This window comes from Balaenoptera musculus, chromosome 6 (genome assembly GCF_009873245.2).
Source record: "Balaenoptera musculus isolate JJ_BM4_2016_0621 chromosome 6, mBalMus1.pri.v3, whole genome shotgun sequence".
In the NCBI taxonomy this organism is placed as follows: Eukaryota; Metazoa; Chordata; class Mammalia; order Artiodactyla; family Balaenopteridae; genus Balaenoptera; species Balaenoptera musculus.
The window spans coordinates 93,516,049-93,531,054 of record NC_045790.1 but is presented as its reverse complement, the minus strand read 5'-3'; the positions used below and the strand labels follow the sequence as shown (position 1 = coordinate 93,531,054).

The following is a 15,006-nucleotide window of genomic DNA, read 5'->3' as shown; positions in this document are numbered from 1 at the left end:
ACTGAAATCTTTGATAGTCAACTTAAAATCACTTACTGAGTGCCAGAAAACAAATTATTGAAAACAGATCCATGTCTGGAAATAATCTTATTGAAACTTCTGAAAGCCCTGGAAAAATTAGAAAATGGGGCCTGTTTCACAGTTAGAAATAATATTACCTATAAAGGAAAGGGAATCAGACTTGCCTTGAGCCCGTTATTAGCCGTTCTAAATATTAGAAGATAAGAGTATGTTTCCTGAATTCTGAAAGAAAAGAATTAGACCCTAGGTTTCTAAACTCCGGCAAGCTATTGTTTATGTGGGAAAGCAAAGCAAAGACATTCTTAGTCATACAGTCTCAAATGGGAAAAAGCCTATTACTGAAAAGGTTGATCATGGGAACCTCTTAGAAATATTCCTGTAAAGTTACATAGTTATTAAGTTCTTTGTAAAACCTCTACCCCTTCTTCCAAATACCTCATGGCGGAAGGTAGAAAACATGACATTTTAACTTTCCACTTACTGACCTTCCAAAGAAGAGTGAGAAAATCAGGCAGACAACCCCTTTAGGATAAGGTCTGGCCCCTGCCTCTTTAACCCTCTACAGTCTCCATCCTGAGCCTCGAATCCTACACTAAAGCCTTAAGAAATGGCCATGCCCTCTCAGGAAGCCATCCATTTGCAAGTTTTCAACAGCCATGATTGTCCAGTCATTCCTTTGGTCCCTGTGTATAAGCCCTGCCTGTCGCTGACCTTCTCAGCTGGGATGGGATGACCCCTTAACCTCTGTATGTGCATCCACAAACCTGTCCTGCCCTCATTCTAGCCCTTGTGCTTTGTGTGTCAGGGTCAGTCAGGGAAGCCCAGGAAATACACCATCTATGCTATGGGATAAGGAACTTATTTTAAGAATCAGACTTTACATGATTTTGGAAGGAGCTGGGAAGTGGAAGGTCCAGGAGAGGAATTGGAGCATCGGAGGAGTTACTACCAGTTCAGTCTGAGAATGCAAGCCCACCCAGCTGCTGAAGTGGAACCACAAGGGAGAAGTGTGTTGGGAAGTCTAAGAGAAGCTTTATCTCTGTGTAACCATGCCCTGACACTCTACAGCCAAGAACCCAACAGTGAGCTTGGGGCCACTTTGGGTCAAACAGGGTCAGCAATTGGGATGTGGAGTGGAGGTGACCAAAGACAAGCTGGAACCTACTGTGCATGTCTGCATTTGTCCATCACTGATTCTGCCTGCAGTGATCACTGCCTCTCTTCCGCCTTCCAAAATCAAGTGCAGGTTCTTCTTTTGATCAACCCTAAACTGGCCCACAATAAGGGGATTCTGACAGTGTTTCCCAGCTTAACCAGCTTGTTACAATACAAACCACTGTACTTACTTTAATTAATTAACTTGTCAATCACCTCTGCTAGTCTGTGAGCTCATTATGAGCACAGAATGTATCTTCCCCCACCCCAGCTAATCCTTGGTTATACTTCTGGTAAATGATATGGATAAGTACATTGACAAATAGATACACTGACAGTCTGCTTGTGTCACTTCCCATTATGCAGTCCCATTTTTAAAAAGCAGGCTTGTTGTTTTTTATGCAATTTGCATTGATGTCCCCGTATAAGTAAAATAACTTTAATCAAAATAAGAGCGATGCTCCAGGATGTGAACTTTTCTAAGCTCCCTTGAATTTCACATCCAAAAAACTACTCCCTAACTTACCAGTGAACAAAGTTGTCCTGAATGAAGGTACTAAGTCAGGCTCTTCCTCTGGCTCCTCATGAATGGTTTTGGTTACAGGCATACTTCGTTTTACTGAGCTTTGCTTTATTTTGCTTTGCTGACGTTGCAGTTTTTACAAATTGAAGGTTTGTATTGATAGCAACCCCACGTTGTCAGATGATGGTTAGCATTTTTCAGCAATAAACTATTTTTAAGTAATGGATGTATATTGGTTTTTAGAATAATTCTAATTTGCACACTTAATAGACTACAGTATAGTGTAAACATAACTTTTATATGCACTGGGAAACCAAAAAAATCGTGGGACTTGCTTTACTGCAATAGTCACTGTATTTGGTGGTCTGGAACCGAGCCTGCAATATCTCTGAGGTCTGCCTGTACTTGAGGTATTGTTCTATGAAACATATACCATAATTCCTTAATTCAAAAACACTTTTTCCCCACATCTTAACATCCTAAAACTGAGATGTACCTCAACAACCGTGGCGTTAAATCCTTTCACAGACATTATTGTTTCCTTATTAGCAGCTTATAAAATAATGTTGTGCCTTACAATTGGGGCGTCTGGGATTCGGTGAAATATGGCCGTTATGTGGGAATTCATTTCTGTTTCAGGAGGGGTAGTATGGAGAAAGTAGCATTTTACAGATCTAATTTAAGTCTAATTATAAAGACAGAGGATAAGTTTATTTTTTTCTTGAAAATCTTTCTAAAAGTGAGGCAGAAATGAAAGACCAGTGTAAAATATAAAACCTTTTACAAATTCCATGTTACATCCTAAATGTTTTGTAGTGTTAAATAATAACTAATAGGCTTGATTCTTATTCCTCCTCTACATTCTTCATTAAAACACTTACACTCTGAATTTTATCTGAATTACACATTCCTTTCTAAACTAGTACAGATTCCTTTGTGGTTTCTCAATGATAACCGGCTAAACCACAACATGAAAGTAAAGTAAATTTTGTGATAGTATTTTTCCTGAGAAAAACGTTCAGGCAACAGTGAGAACCCTACATTTAACATCAGATTTATTTTATTTTCAGTATAGAAGCTGTCAAAATTGGGAGAATGACAGGAAGTGTAAATCTGAGAAAAAAATCTGAGTCTTCCCATTGAGAACCAGATCAAGTTCTCACATTGTCTGCTACCTAGTAGACCATTCTCTTGAAAGACTAAATTGCTGTTTTCTAAAAAGACTAAATAAATATTTAAGGATTGCTTTAACATGAATGTCAGTCAAAAGTTTATTGCAGAATTTTTCAGCTTATTGAAATAAAAATATTTTTGAAGTTGAAACTCATAAATAAGCATGTTCCTATCAAAAATGATAAAAATGGTCATTCTTGGTTGAAAAGGAGTATAAAATGTTTAAGAACTAAATAGGAATTATTACATATGCTTTGTTTTCCCTGAGGAGCAATGAAAGTTTATTAAAACCAACACTTGAGAAGCAATGTAATTTACATGTGTATGAAACACCAGCTCTAATTTACTATCAGTTCCCTTGAGAGATGCTGCAAGTTCATTTCGTCTGAAGTTGGAAAGCTGGAGTCATTTCAGCAGTTTATTGGATCAAAAGCGGTTGTTTAATATGGTTTTCTAGATTTTCTATATCTTGATCATAGTAATTTGTCTCATTCACTTTTAATCCTACCTGGCTCTTGGCATTGTGCTACGCCTGATGAGTGCCCTCAAGAAAAGTCAAAATATGGGAGGCAAAATATTTCTACACCCTTGATGGATACACTCAGTAAAGATTCTACTTACATGGTGGACACACTCAATAAAAATCAAAACATGGAAGGCAAAATAATTCTACTCATTTGTCATTAATAGTTGACTTTGGTCCAAACTATCCCAGTGATTGAAAGGCGAGGGCTTATGGTTTAACTTCTAATCTAATTCTTGAGTTTTCTCTAAGGAGTAATCAATCCTAAATGAATATTTCATGCACCCAATATTTATGTTCTGCCAACTAATATAATTTGAATGGGTTCCTTCAGAGTAGATTCTGTGAAACCGCGACTTCAGTTGAATATGCACTGAATATTTTACCCCAACTTCCTTTCCTATTATTTTAAAGTTAAGCTTTCATCATAAGTAACTGCATGCTTCATATGAAAAATCGGCAAATGCATAAAAGAAGGCAAAAGACATCTTACCCAGAGTCTCAACAAAGTTCTTGAGTCCCAAATGATTTTGTTCAAAAATATTTAGAGATTGCTCTGTTGTCTTGTGGCCTTTAGTGTTGCAGGAGTGTTATCTGAGAGAAAAGTGAGATTTGTTCTTTGGCAGGGGTTGTTTTTGCTTTTTGTACAATGCCTGATGCTTATTGGATTATATCTGTAAACTATTAAATTGAGTATCTGCGCCCATCTGTTGGCATATTCAACAAGAATCCACTCTCTTGTGCTCTCCGTGTCTCTGTTTATGACCAGGATGTACGTGCCATCTGACTGAAAGGGTGCACGGCCATGGGTCTGTGCAGCCCCCCCACCTCTCCCTTCCCTTCCCTTCCCTGCACTCTCCTTTCCCCATCCTCTTCCATGTCTCCCCCTCCCCTCCTCTTCCTCTCTATCTCCTGCTTTTCTCCTCCCCTTCTCTTCCCTTTCTTCTCCCCTCTCCTTATTCTCCCCCTTTCTTTCCTCCTTTACTGTCCTTCCTCCTTCTCCTGATTTGAAATCCTGATTGGAGTGGGTCTAAGCTAGAACTGGAGAAAAAGAAGTGTAGAAAGAGCATAAACTCTTTAGAGATAATTTTACCTAAAGAAGAACACATAATAGATTGGAGGCTCCAGTAGGGTATAGAATTTGATGGAGTTGAAGCTCTTGAGGGAATAATCTAGGAAGATAGGAGGTCGTTGTTAGAGGAGGGTGCTTGGATTGGTGCTGGCAAGGTCTAGAGGATAAGGCAGTGGAGGGGAGGCTGAAATAAGGTGAAGGATGTGGTTATTGGTGAAGAAGAGGTGAGGAATATGACTCTAGGGTATTGGAATGACCATCTACATAGATCATGAAATCACCAGCTTGTGTGTGTGTGTGTGTGTGTGGGTGTGTGTGTGCGTGCGTGCCAGAGAGAGAAAGAGAGAGAGAGAGAGAAATATAAAATCATTAAAGAATGAGAAGTGGCCAAAAGGTCAGCAGGCAACTGGGGAGCGGGGTGGGGGAGGGGGAAGGGACGTTTTTCCTCCCTCCAGGGAGCTGGAGGTGTTTAGGAAGAAGAAAGAGAATGATCTGGGAAGGCAATAAGAGCAGGTCCTGTCTATAAGAGACAATAAGATTTTTTACGAGGATGAGAAAGTAAGGAAAAGTTCATAAGAGAAGTTTAGGATAGGACGGGATTTATTGAGGACCGATCATGTATTCCAGAGGGCAGGTGCATGAGTTTGTGAGTTAGATTTGGATCAGAACTGTGTGGGGATGACCCTGGTAGATGAAGCGATTGTCATGAACGAGAATATAGGGCCTGATGGAATTGACTGAGCTGGACGGTAAGGCACTTTATGGGATTTGGGTAGGCTAGGCGGTGGTAGACTCTTGCCAGAACTCAGAGCACAGATGTCATTTGGGAGCCTGCAGGAGCAGTCCGAGTACCTTCTTGTAGATTCTCAGTTCTCTGGACAACCCATGGCACTTCTGCTGCTGGTGGTGCTGAGGCTGACTGAGGCACAGGGCCCTTTCCAGTCTCCAGAGCTTAGTAAATACTCTTCTAGCTCCTTTTTCATGGTGGTTTCAAAGTCAATAGAGAAAGGAAGTATATCACCAGTTGTAACCTGGTCACTTCTCAGACCAGGGGAATGTGATCCGGGCTCACACGCTCTACCCCTGAGCAAGGTTGGAGCACACACAGATCCCATGAGCTGAAAGAGGCGAAAGAGCTTTCCTTGGAAAATTAACAAAGGGAAAATGAATGGATGCTGGGCAGAGGGAATTAGGGTTTGCATATACCTACTGGTATCAGTGACCCAAATAACTAGGTCATAAGCCAATTAAGGGTTTGTTTTTCTCTCACCTGAAAGGACAGAAGTAGGTAATCCAAAGCTGCTGTGATAGCTCATTGTCATCAGAGACCCAGGCTTCTTTTATTTTTTTGCTCTACCATCTTAGTGCATGAGACTTACCCTGTAATATGCTGGGGCCCTATCCTTCATGTCTGTATTTCAGGACAAAGAAGGAGGAAGAGGGGAAGGCAAAAAAGTACTCTCTCAACTGAGACAGTCCCCACTCAAAAGCTTTTCCGGAAGTCCCATACAACCTTAGCATATATGTCACTGGCTCTCATTTGTTGTGATGGAGGTGGAGAATTGTTATCTTCTAGCTGTGCATGTTACTATGCTGAATAAAACTGGGAAGAGTGGTTATTGGGTGGGCAACTAGCAGTCTCTGCCACAGCAGCAAAAACAAACAAAACAATGATAATGCATAAGTCAATATTACCATCATGAGCTAGGATTTGCAGGAAGCGTCTGGGAAGAAAGGGGTGAAAAAGCTAAAAGGACCAGAATTGTGGCTAGAGTGGAATGCTGGAGTTCAAGATTGCAGAGGCTGAGCAGCTGTCAAGAGTCTGGGATCATTAAAAAGCCCAGGATATGCCCATGAGGTCTGAAAACTGAATTGAACCTGATCTCCGTCCTGGAAAAGACCCCTTCCTTTTGTTAGAACGTAGCCTGGAGAATCACAGCAAAGGCCCAGCTGAGGGCTGCAGGGACCTCCCTTTGTAAACCATTCCCAATCTCCAGCCATCATTGTCCATTTAGGGCCAGACTCCTTAAACAGCTTAAGTTTTGCACCTATAGGCAGAGGTGGAACACAGCGATGTGGTTTAGGCCATGCATTTGATGAAACATAGGCTTTTAATTATCCCATTCTAACTCCAAGTATAATGGTGTGTTATTCACTGTTTGTAATGTGTAGGCCTTATTAAATTTATAATTATTATCTTTGTCCTCATTGAGTAGAATATGATCTAATTGTTTTCATTTCACATAGTGAGAACATGCCCTCGTCTCCGCCAACCCAAACATGGCCGCCTCAGCTGTTCTACCGGGGAACTGTCCTATAGGACAGTGTGTTTGGTCACCTGTGATGAAGGGTACAGACTAGAAGGAAGTGCTAGGCTTACCTGCCAAGTAAACGCCCAGTGGGATGGGCTAGAACCCCGGTGTGTGGGTAAGTTCTTAGAAGGCATGGTGCCTTCGATGGGTCATTTCTCTTGCTCTCTGGTTTCTCCTGTTTTCTGTGAAGACCTAGAACTAAAAACCAGCTCATTATGGATATAAATACACCTCCATATGTATAGGTATATGGCGCTGTAGATACATGAACAAATATGTGGTTTTATTCCCCTCCACTGGTAAAAAGACTTCTCACCACAATCCAGTTTTCCGAATCCCTAAAGTTTACAGCTTCCAATGGTAATGATTTTTGTTTTAATTGGGGCAAATTTGGATGGATTTTTTTAACAGCAAATGCTGTGCAATTCCCTCAATTTTTAAAACACAATTTACCTTTACCTTGTTGATGAAAGGACAAAATTATGAACCAGCGAATGTTAAGATGGGCCGTAAGATTCTCTTTCATCAGAAGATTTTCTGCCTTGTCCTTCACTAAGAGTTGTGACATCTCATGCCTGAAATTGGGTCCAGAATGAATAAACTCAGTAGCTCTTCCAGTTTGCTGCATCTTATACACTGTTGAAACATTAACAATGGTAATAATGATGATGATGAACTGATAATAACTACCATTAGTGAACCCTTACTATGCGTCAGATACAGTATACCTGGGAGTGCTAACAGGTATGTCATTAAATAACCAACTTCCAAAATAGGAAGAAGAACTATATGTAGGGAATAAATTGAGGTATTCCAGGATCCTAGATGGGAAAACTAGGTACTATAACTATCTCTCTTCTTTATAAATTGATGTACAGGTTTATTCTAGTATAATCTAGTATTGGATCCAGGGCTGATAATAAGGGAGGGTGTCACCAGAAAGGATATTGGGCTTTACTGAGGGGTTCAATAACAGTTCTAGAGTTGACTCTCATGGTGCAGGCTCAGAAAACTTATAGGGGAGTATTAAATATTTAAATAATAATTTAATAATAAAAATAACAAGTAAAGTATATTAACAATGAGATACTTGTCATGACTACTGAAAGACATAGGCCTGACAGACATTATATTTCCCTGGAGGCAGAAGCTACAAGGATTCCCAAACCACAAACAGACTTAGTTGGCATAAAACCAAAACAAAGGGAGTTAGCTTCTCCAGATAGTTCACAGAATTAAATGAAGATGATGGATCTATCCACCATAAAAAGGCTGCTTTGGCAGTGGAACATTAAATCTCAATAAATCCCTTTAGTTGGAACGTTGTCTCCCAAGGTTAGAATTTGTATCTAGATATTAATGGTTACTCCTGAGAATCATCTATTTCACTGGCTCCATGGATGAGCAGCTTTTCTTGTGAGGGACCCAGTCTTTTATTAAAAATGTAATACATTTAATAAGGTTACTCTGGAGTTATTCTTTAAAGAATTTAAATTTAATTAAGTTTAACTTAAAATTTTAAAATTCTTCAAACTTTAAGAATTCTCTTTAAAATTATTGTGCACATCTCTGTAATGATTTAAAATATATGTCAATCTTGGTAGATTTGAAGTATAACCATCAAAAGGAAATTATATCCTTATTTACAATTTATTGGGGAGCAACTCACTGTAGCCCTCAAATTCTGACAATAACCATAATTACTATGAAATTTTCCACTTAAAAAATTGATAGACATGAATGGAAAGCGTATTGAAGAATAGTTGCAAAACAGGAAAATTTTGAACATGAGGTACACTGAGGGAGAACTTATTCTCACCATCATAAGACAGATTATGAACCCACAGTGATTAAAATGGTACATTAATGGTACAAGGATGCACAGAACAATGGAAGCAAACATGGCTCAGAAACAAACATTATTTTTTGTAGAAGAATATAATATTCAATAAGGGAAATTTTAGATATCAATGGGGGAAAGAAGCTTATCTAAAAATTAGTCAGTTTTGACTCACCTCATTTTTAAAAATCACTAAGTTAATTTAACTAATTAATTAAATGAGGCAAATTAAGGAGTGAAATGTAAGAAATAATATGGAGAAAATACGGATTTTAATGGAGAAGAACTTCATAAAAATAAAAAGGACAATAGATTTGAATACATAAAGATGTAAATTTCTGTACTTCAAATGAATTCTCTGCATTATTAAAATGCAAACAAGAAAAAGTTATTTGAAACACATAAAAAAAAAGTCAATGTCCTTAACATTTTCTGACATATGAAACTAGACCAAAACACAAAAATGTGAAGACTCCAATACAAAGAGAGATAAAGGAAATGAATTAAATGAACAAAGGAGACGTTTTAAAAAATACAATTAAAAAGTAAACAATGAAATTGAGAAAATTCTAGAACCAAAGTTATGAGATATGGGTTAAATTATACACTGATAAAATTTCACAGATATAAATATTTTCATTATTAAACAGGAAGAATGAAAATAACTAAACATTAAATTCAAAAGCTAGGAAAATAATGATTGTAAGAGAAGTTGAAAGAAGTACATAATAATAATAAAGGAAGATGAATTATAAAAGGAGATGGAATGCAGTAGAGTGGATAAGAGGAAAATCTTTGAATAAAGTAATAAAATAAATTTTAAAAAGAAGAAAGAAAAATGCAAAACTAGAATTTTTCCAGGAAACTATCACAAAGGAATATATGAGGTCTGAGGTTTTTATTTTATTTTTTTTAAATATATTTATTATTTTTGGCTGCGCTGGGTCTTCGTTGCTGCGCACGGGCTTTCTCTAGTTGTGGTGAGAGGGGGCTACTCTTCATTGCTGTGCGCGGGCTTCTCATTGCTGTGGCTTCTCTTGTTGCGGAGCACGAGCTCTAGGCACGTGGGTTTCAGTAGCTGTGGCACGTGGGCTCAGTAGTTGTGGCTCACGGGCTCTAGAACGCAGGCTCAGTAATTGTGGCGCACGGGCTTAGCTGCTCCACAGCATGTGGGGTCTTCCTGGACCAGGGCTCGAACCCGCGCCCCCTGCATTGGCAGGCGGATTCTTAACCACTGTGCCACCAGGGAAGTCCCAGAGGTCTGAGGTTTTTAAAAGAATAATAAGACACCATACAATACATTTATTATGCATGATTTTCTAAGAAAATGAAAATTATTAAATGAATCAAGGAAAAAAGTAGAAAAGCAAGTATATAGTTACCTGTGGGTAATTTACAAAGAAATGGAAATGTTATCAGAGTTTAATTACTCCTCCCCAAAAGACTGAGGGATCAGTGAAACTCTTTCAAACTTTTAAAAAGCAGTAATTCTCATACCATGTAATTTGGCCCAATTAGTGGAAAGTTAATCAGTTCATACTATCAAACTATTATTCTATTGCCAACCTGACAACTTTTACCAAGAAAAAAAAAAAAGATAGAAAACTACGACAGCAAATATACTAGCAACCCACATTCAGAAGAATGGTCTGCCAAAACGAGTAGAGGTTTATCCTAGGAATGTAAGGAGGGTTTAAAATTAGGTACTCTATCAACATAATAAATTACTTCATTATAAAAAATAGGAAAAATTCATATGGTTGCTCAGTATAAGATAAAAATGTTTTATTATCATTTAAAACACATTTTTAATAGAACTCTAAGAAACTCATATTGATTACTGACATAATAAAAAAGTCCATCTTAAATCTGCATCCACTTATGGAAACAATGTAGACAGTCTTAACTAAATCTGGAAAAACAAAAGGATTCCAGAATCATCCGTATTATTTAGCATTGTTCTCTAAGCTTTAGCTCTTGTAATAAATCATAAGGTTAGAGCTTAAGAGGATTCAGAATCATCATTTGTAAACTACGTGTCTACCTCCAAAAAAGAATGAACCTACTAAAAGACTGAGAGTTCATTAAAGTCATAAGAATATCAAATAAACAACTCTTCTATATAAATGATAAACAGAATATACAGAGAAAAATCACATTCAAAAGATCTATAGAAAATATAAAATATATAAGAATAACCTTAAACAGAAATGTGTGGAACCTGTGTTACACAAACTACAAAATATTACTGAAAGGCCAAAAGAACACCTTAATGTTTTTATAAAATTTTATCAAAATGTAAGTTCTCTCCAAATATATGTATACGTAAAATGCAATATCATCCAATAGCCCAAAAGGGTTTTTCTTTTTTGCCCCCTTTTTGGAGTTGGGGATTGACTCCAGGATTCATCTGGAAGAATGTGTAGGCAAAACTCACTGAAATAAGATTGAAAGGGAAGAGTAATAAAGAGTAGTAAAAGAAAGTAGCTCTACTGGGTTTTAAAATATATACTAAAACTGCAAAAATGAAGAGTACGCAAGAATTGCCATCAGATCAATGGGACTGGATAGATTCCAAAACTTCCGAGTTTCACGTATTATTAGGGAAGCATCATAGCTCAGTTGAGAAGATAAAATTTATTCAACTGATAATATAGGAAAATTGGCTAGCTCCTTGGGAAAAACAAAATGAAATTTTCATATGTCTTTAATACACACCAGACACTGACATAAATTCTTCATAGTTTTAAAAATATAAATTAAAAATAAAACCATTAAAAGCTAGAAGAGAGTATAGTTAATATATGTAAGTGAATATTAACCCATCTTAGAATGTATTAGGCATAAAAGCAATGGGAAAAGATTTTCCGTTAGATTAGAAAAGATTAGATTAGACTATATAAAAACTAAAGACATTCATTCAAAAGGTCATAAATAATAAGAAAGAGAATATTAACAGGGAATAAAATCTTCAACAGTTATGACAGCTAAAATAATAATTTTCTTAATTTATAAACAACCATACCTAAATAAACTATTTAGAGTCCCATATAGTTGTTATATTTGAACCACAAATTTGGCTCTGATTTTCCTCTTGGTCAAAGCAAAATAGGAAGTCTGGGCAACCACGTGGTACATACTGTGCAAAAATAAAGAAACATACCAATTTCTCAGGAAAATTTGCTTTTGCTGACGGAGAGGTTTGAAAGCAGTCATTTCAGGGAGGAGGCATGGTTGTGGAATATTTTAGGAGCACACAGGTTCTGCTACTTACCAATCGGGTAGCCTCAGGAAAGTTAACTATGAGAGCTAGTATTATGTTCCAGCACTCTTGTTTGTAAGTGGGAATAATAACAACAGCCCTTACTGCATATGTTTAAATGAGTCTATCCTTGTAAAGCACTTAGAATAATGCCTGGCATATCACATGGGATATACAGACTAAAGACACCAGCAGTGCTCCCAGTAGAATCACTACTACAACAACAAACAAATGTGTATATGGGGTCCTGTGTGTGTGTGTGACACACACACAGACACACACCCTGCATTAAGTCCTAGTCTGATTTTCCATTCTATCTCCAGTCTACCTAATTCTACCTAATTCATCTGCTGTTCTTCATCTGTGCTGAAAATAACATCATTAAGAGTCAAGGCCCTAATTATGACACAGTGATTCTAGAGAGAGTATAAAAACTATTCTCATTATGTACTTGCTTAAAGATGGCACAAAAAAATTCATAAAATGGAGACTGATTGCTGAATTATCACTTATTCTATGAAAGATAGAATCTAATTCACTATTTTATACTTTGTAGCCATAATGTAATATTCTGCAAACTGAATGACGGTGCTCTAAGCAAATGATAAAAGTCACAGTCGGCATTGATTTAAGTACTAGTTAGAAATCTTTCAAGATTTTGCTGCACCGGCAAAATAACATGAGGTAACTAAAGAGATATGGTTGAGCATTATTTACAATACAGCATTTGTTTAGTGTCACATACAGACCTCATTTAGTGACTTATGTCAGTCCCACAGCAGACCAATTGTATTTTTCTCTAGTAAAGCGAATCTGTGACATTTGCAATTTGTGGGAACGCAAATAACATTTTCTTGCTCTCCTACAATAGAGCGCCACTGCTCCACCTTTCAGAAGCCCAAAGGTGTCATCGTGTCACCCCCCAACTGTGGCAAGCATCCAGCCAAACCTGGGACGATTTGTCAGCTAAGTTGCCACCAAGGATTCATTTTATCAGGAGGCAGAGAAGAAGTGAGGTGTACCACCTCCGGAAAATGGAGTGCCAAAGTTCAGACAGCTGCTTGTGAAGGTAGGTCCATGCAATGGTCGGGTTAAAAACCAAATTCTATATAATGACACATTGGTGCAGTGTGGGACTGTCCCTCTTTGCAACTTTTGCTGCAAATCTACGGTAAAAGGATAGATGTAACCCTAAAAAATGCTATGAAGATGTCTGTTACAAAATCATGGGCTCACAAAATCCATTTTCAATATACCAGGCAATAATAGAAGAAATAGAAAACTAAGGATGATATTAGAGCTGGAAGTCAGGTTAAGTTTTCCACTGGGAGTTGAAGATCTTTGGGGAATTTCTGGCTCCTATAAAGCAGGTGAGATTAAATTAATTTTTTTTAAAAAAGCAAGTCATCAGCCCTTTGAAACCTGTATCTCAGTACATTCACAAGAGAACATTGCCATCTTCCTAGCAACAAGAGCCGACTGCTATGAAAAGGAGCTATTGAGAGCAAGAAAGAGTTCTTAGAAGTAAAAATATAAATATCTCTAAGGGAAGGGCCAAAAAGTGGAGTGGATGTTGTTGAAAACAATATTAGTGATTTGACGAAGCAAACTGAGAATTCCTTCAGAATGGAGAACTGATAAACAAGGAACTTGAATATCCCAATGGATCAAGCCCAAAAGATGGAAGTTAAGAGATACCCGTGATAAATCGAGAAACCCCAGTAAAGAGTTCCAGAAGCAGAGAGAGTATAAGGGATGGAGGAGAAGAATTTCCTACCAGTAGAAGAAAGTTTCCCTGAGCTTCAGAAAGGGTTGAATTTTTTGATCAAAGTAGCCTCAGACCTTGTTTGTCTATTTTATATAAAGTAGTATATATCTGTTAACCCCAAGCTCTTAACCTGTCCCTTCTCCCCAACAACAAGGTCCTACCGAGTAGCTTAGGGAACTATATTCAATATCTTGTAATAACCTTTAATGGAAAAATATATATACATATATATGTGTATATATATGTATGTATGTATAACTGAATCACTTTGCTGTACACCTGAAACTAACGCAACATTGTAAATCAACTATACTTCAATAAAAAATAAAGTACCATTACCAGAGAAATAGAGTTTATTGATCCATGTTCAAGAAAACAGTGAGTAATGTGAGTCAAAAAAAAAAATAGGGGCTTCCCTGGTGGCTCAGGGGTTGGGAGTCCGCTTGCTAATGCAGGGGACACGGGTTCAAGCCCTGGTCCAGGAGGATCCCACATGCCGCGGAGCAGCTAGGCCAGTGCGCCACAACTACTGAGCCTGTGCTCTAGAGCCTGCGCTCCACAACTACTGAGCCCGCGTGCCACAACTACTGAAGCCCGCGTACTTCAATACTGAAGCCTGCGTGCCTAGAGCCTGTGCTCCGCAAGAGGAGAGGCCACCGCAATGAAAGGTCCGTGCACCGCAACAAAGAGTAGCCCCCGCTTGCCACAACTAGAGAAAGCCCACGCGCAGCAACAAAGACCCAACTCAGTCAAAAATAAATAAATTAATTAAAAAAAAATAGCCTCTGAATGTTGGGCAGGCATACTTTCACTACTCCCGGTGAAATTTCCAAGGTCCAAAGTTAAGGAGAAAATCTGAAGTTTCCAGAGAGAAAAGAGAAATTTCACAAAGGAAATAAGGATCAGACTCACACTACACTTCTCATTTATAACTCTAAATGCCAGAAGGAAATGTAGCAATGTTCTAAGAATACAGAGGGAAAATAGATATAAACTTTAAATTCCAAATCCATTCAAGCTAATATTCAAGTGTAAAGGAAAAATAAACTACTGCTTTAGATTTTAAGAGTTAATATGCTAATGCATCTTCGTGGGGAAAAATCGTCTAAGTATTAGCCCCTCTGAGAAAAGGAAAATATAAATTGAATAAAATTTTAAAGAAACAAGAAGGTGATCTTTTTAGATCAATTCGGATATATTCAGCTGCAAGTTACGGAAGACCTAATTTAACGTAACGTAAGAGGATTTATTATACCATGTAATAAGAACTTAGCTCTACAGTGACTGATGTGGCTATGTGGAATGTTACCACATCTAATTCAGTATCTGTACTGCAGAGTTTCACACTGCAAAAAAT

General features: G+C 37.8%; 1 protein-coding gene across 1 annotated transcript in view; it reads left to right on the top strand.

Moving 5' to 3' along the window:
* Nucleotides 1-15,006, top strand: part of SVEP1 (sushi, von Willebrand factor type A, EGF and pentraxin domain containing 1) — a 183,779-nt gene that overhangs the window by 68,576 nt on the left and 100,197 nt on the right. Inside the window, exons 6-7 of the mRNA XM_036856266.1 lie at nucleotides 6,715-6,894; nucleotides 12,753-12,950. Of these exons, the coding sequence (XP_036712161.1) occupies nucleotides 6,715-6,894; nucleotides 12,753-12,950 (378 nt within the window). The remainder of the gene's footprint in view (nucleotides 1-6,714; nucleotides 6,895-12,752; nucleotides 12,951-15,006) is intronic.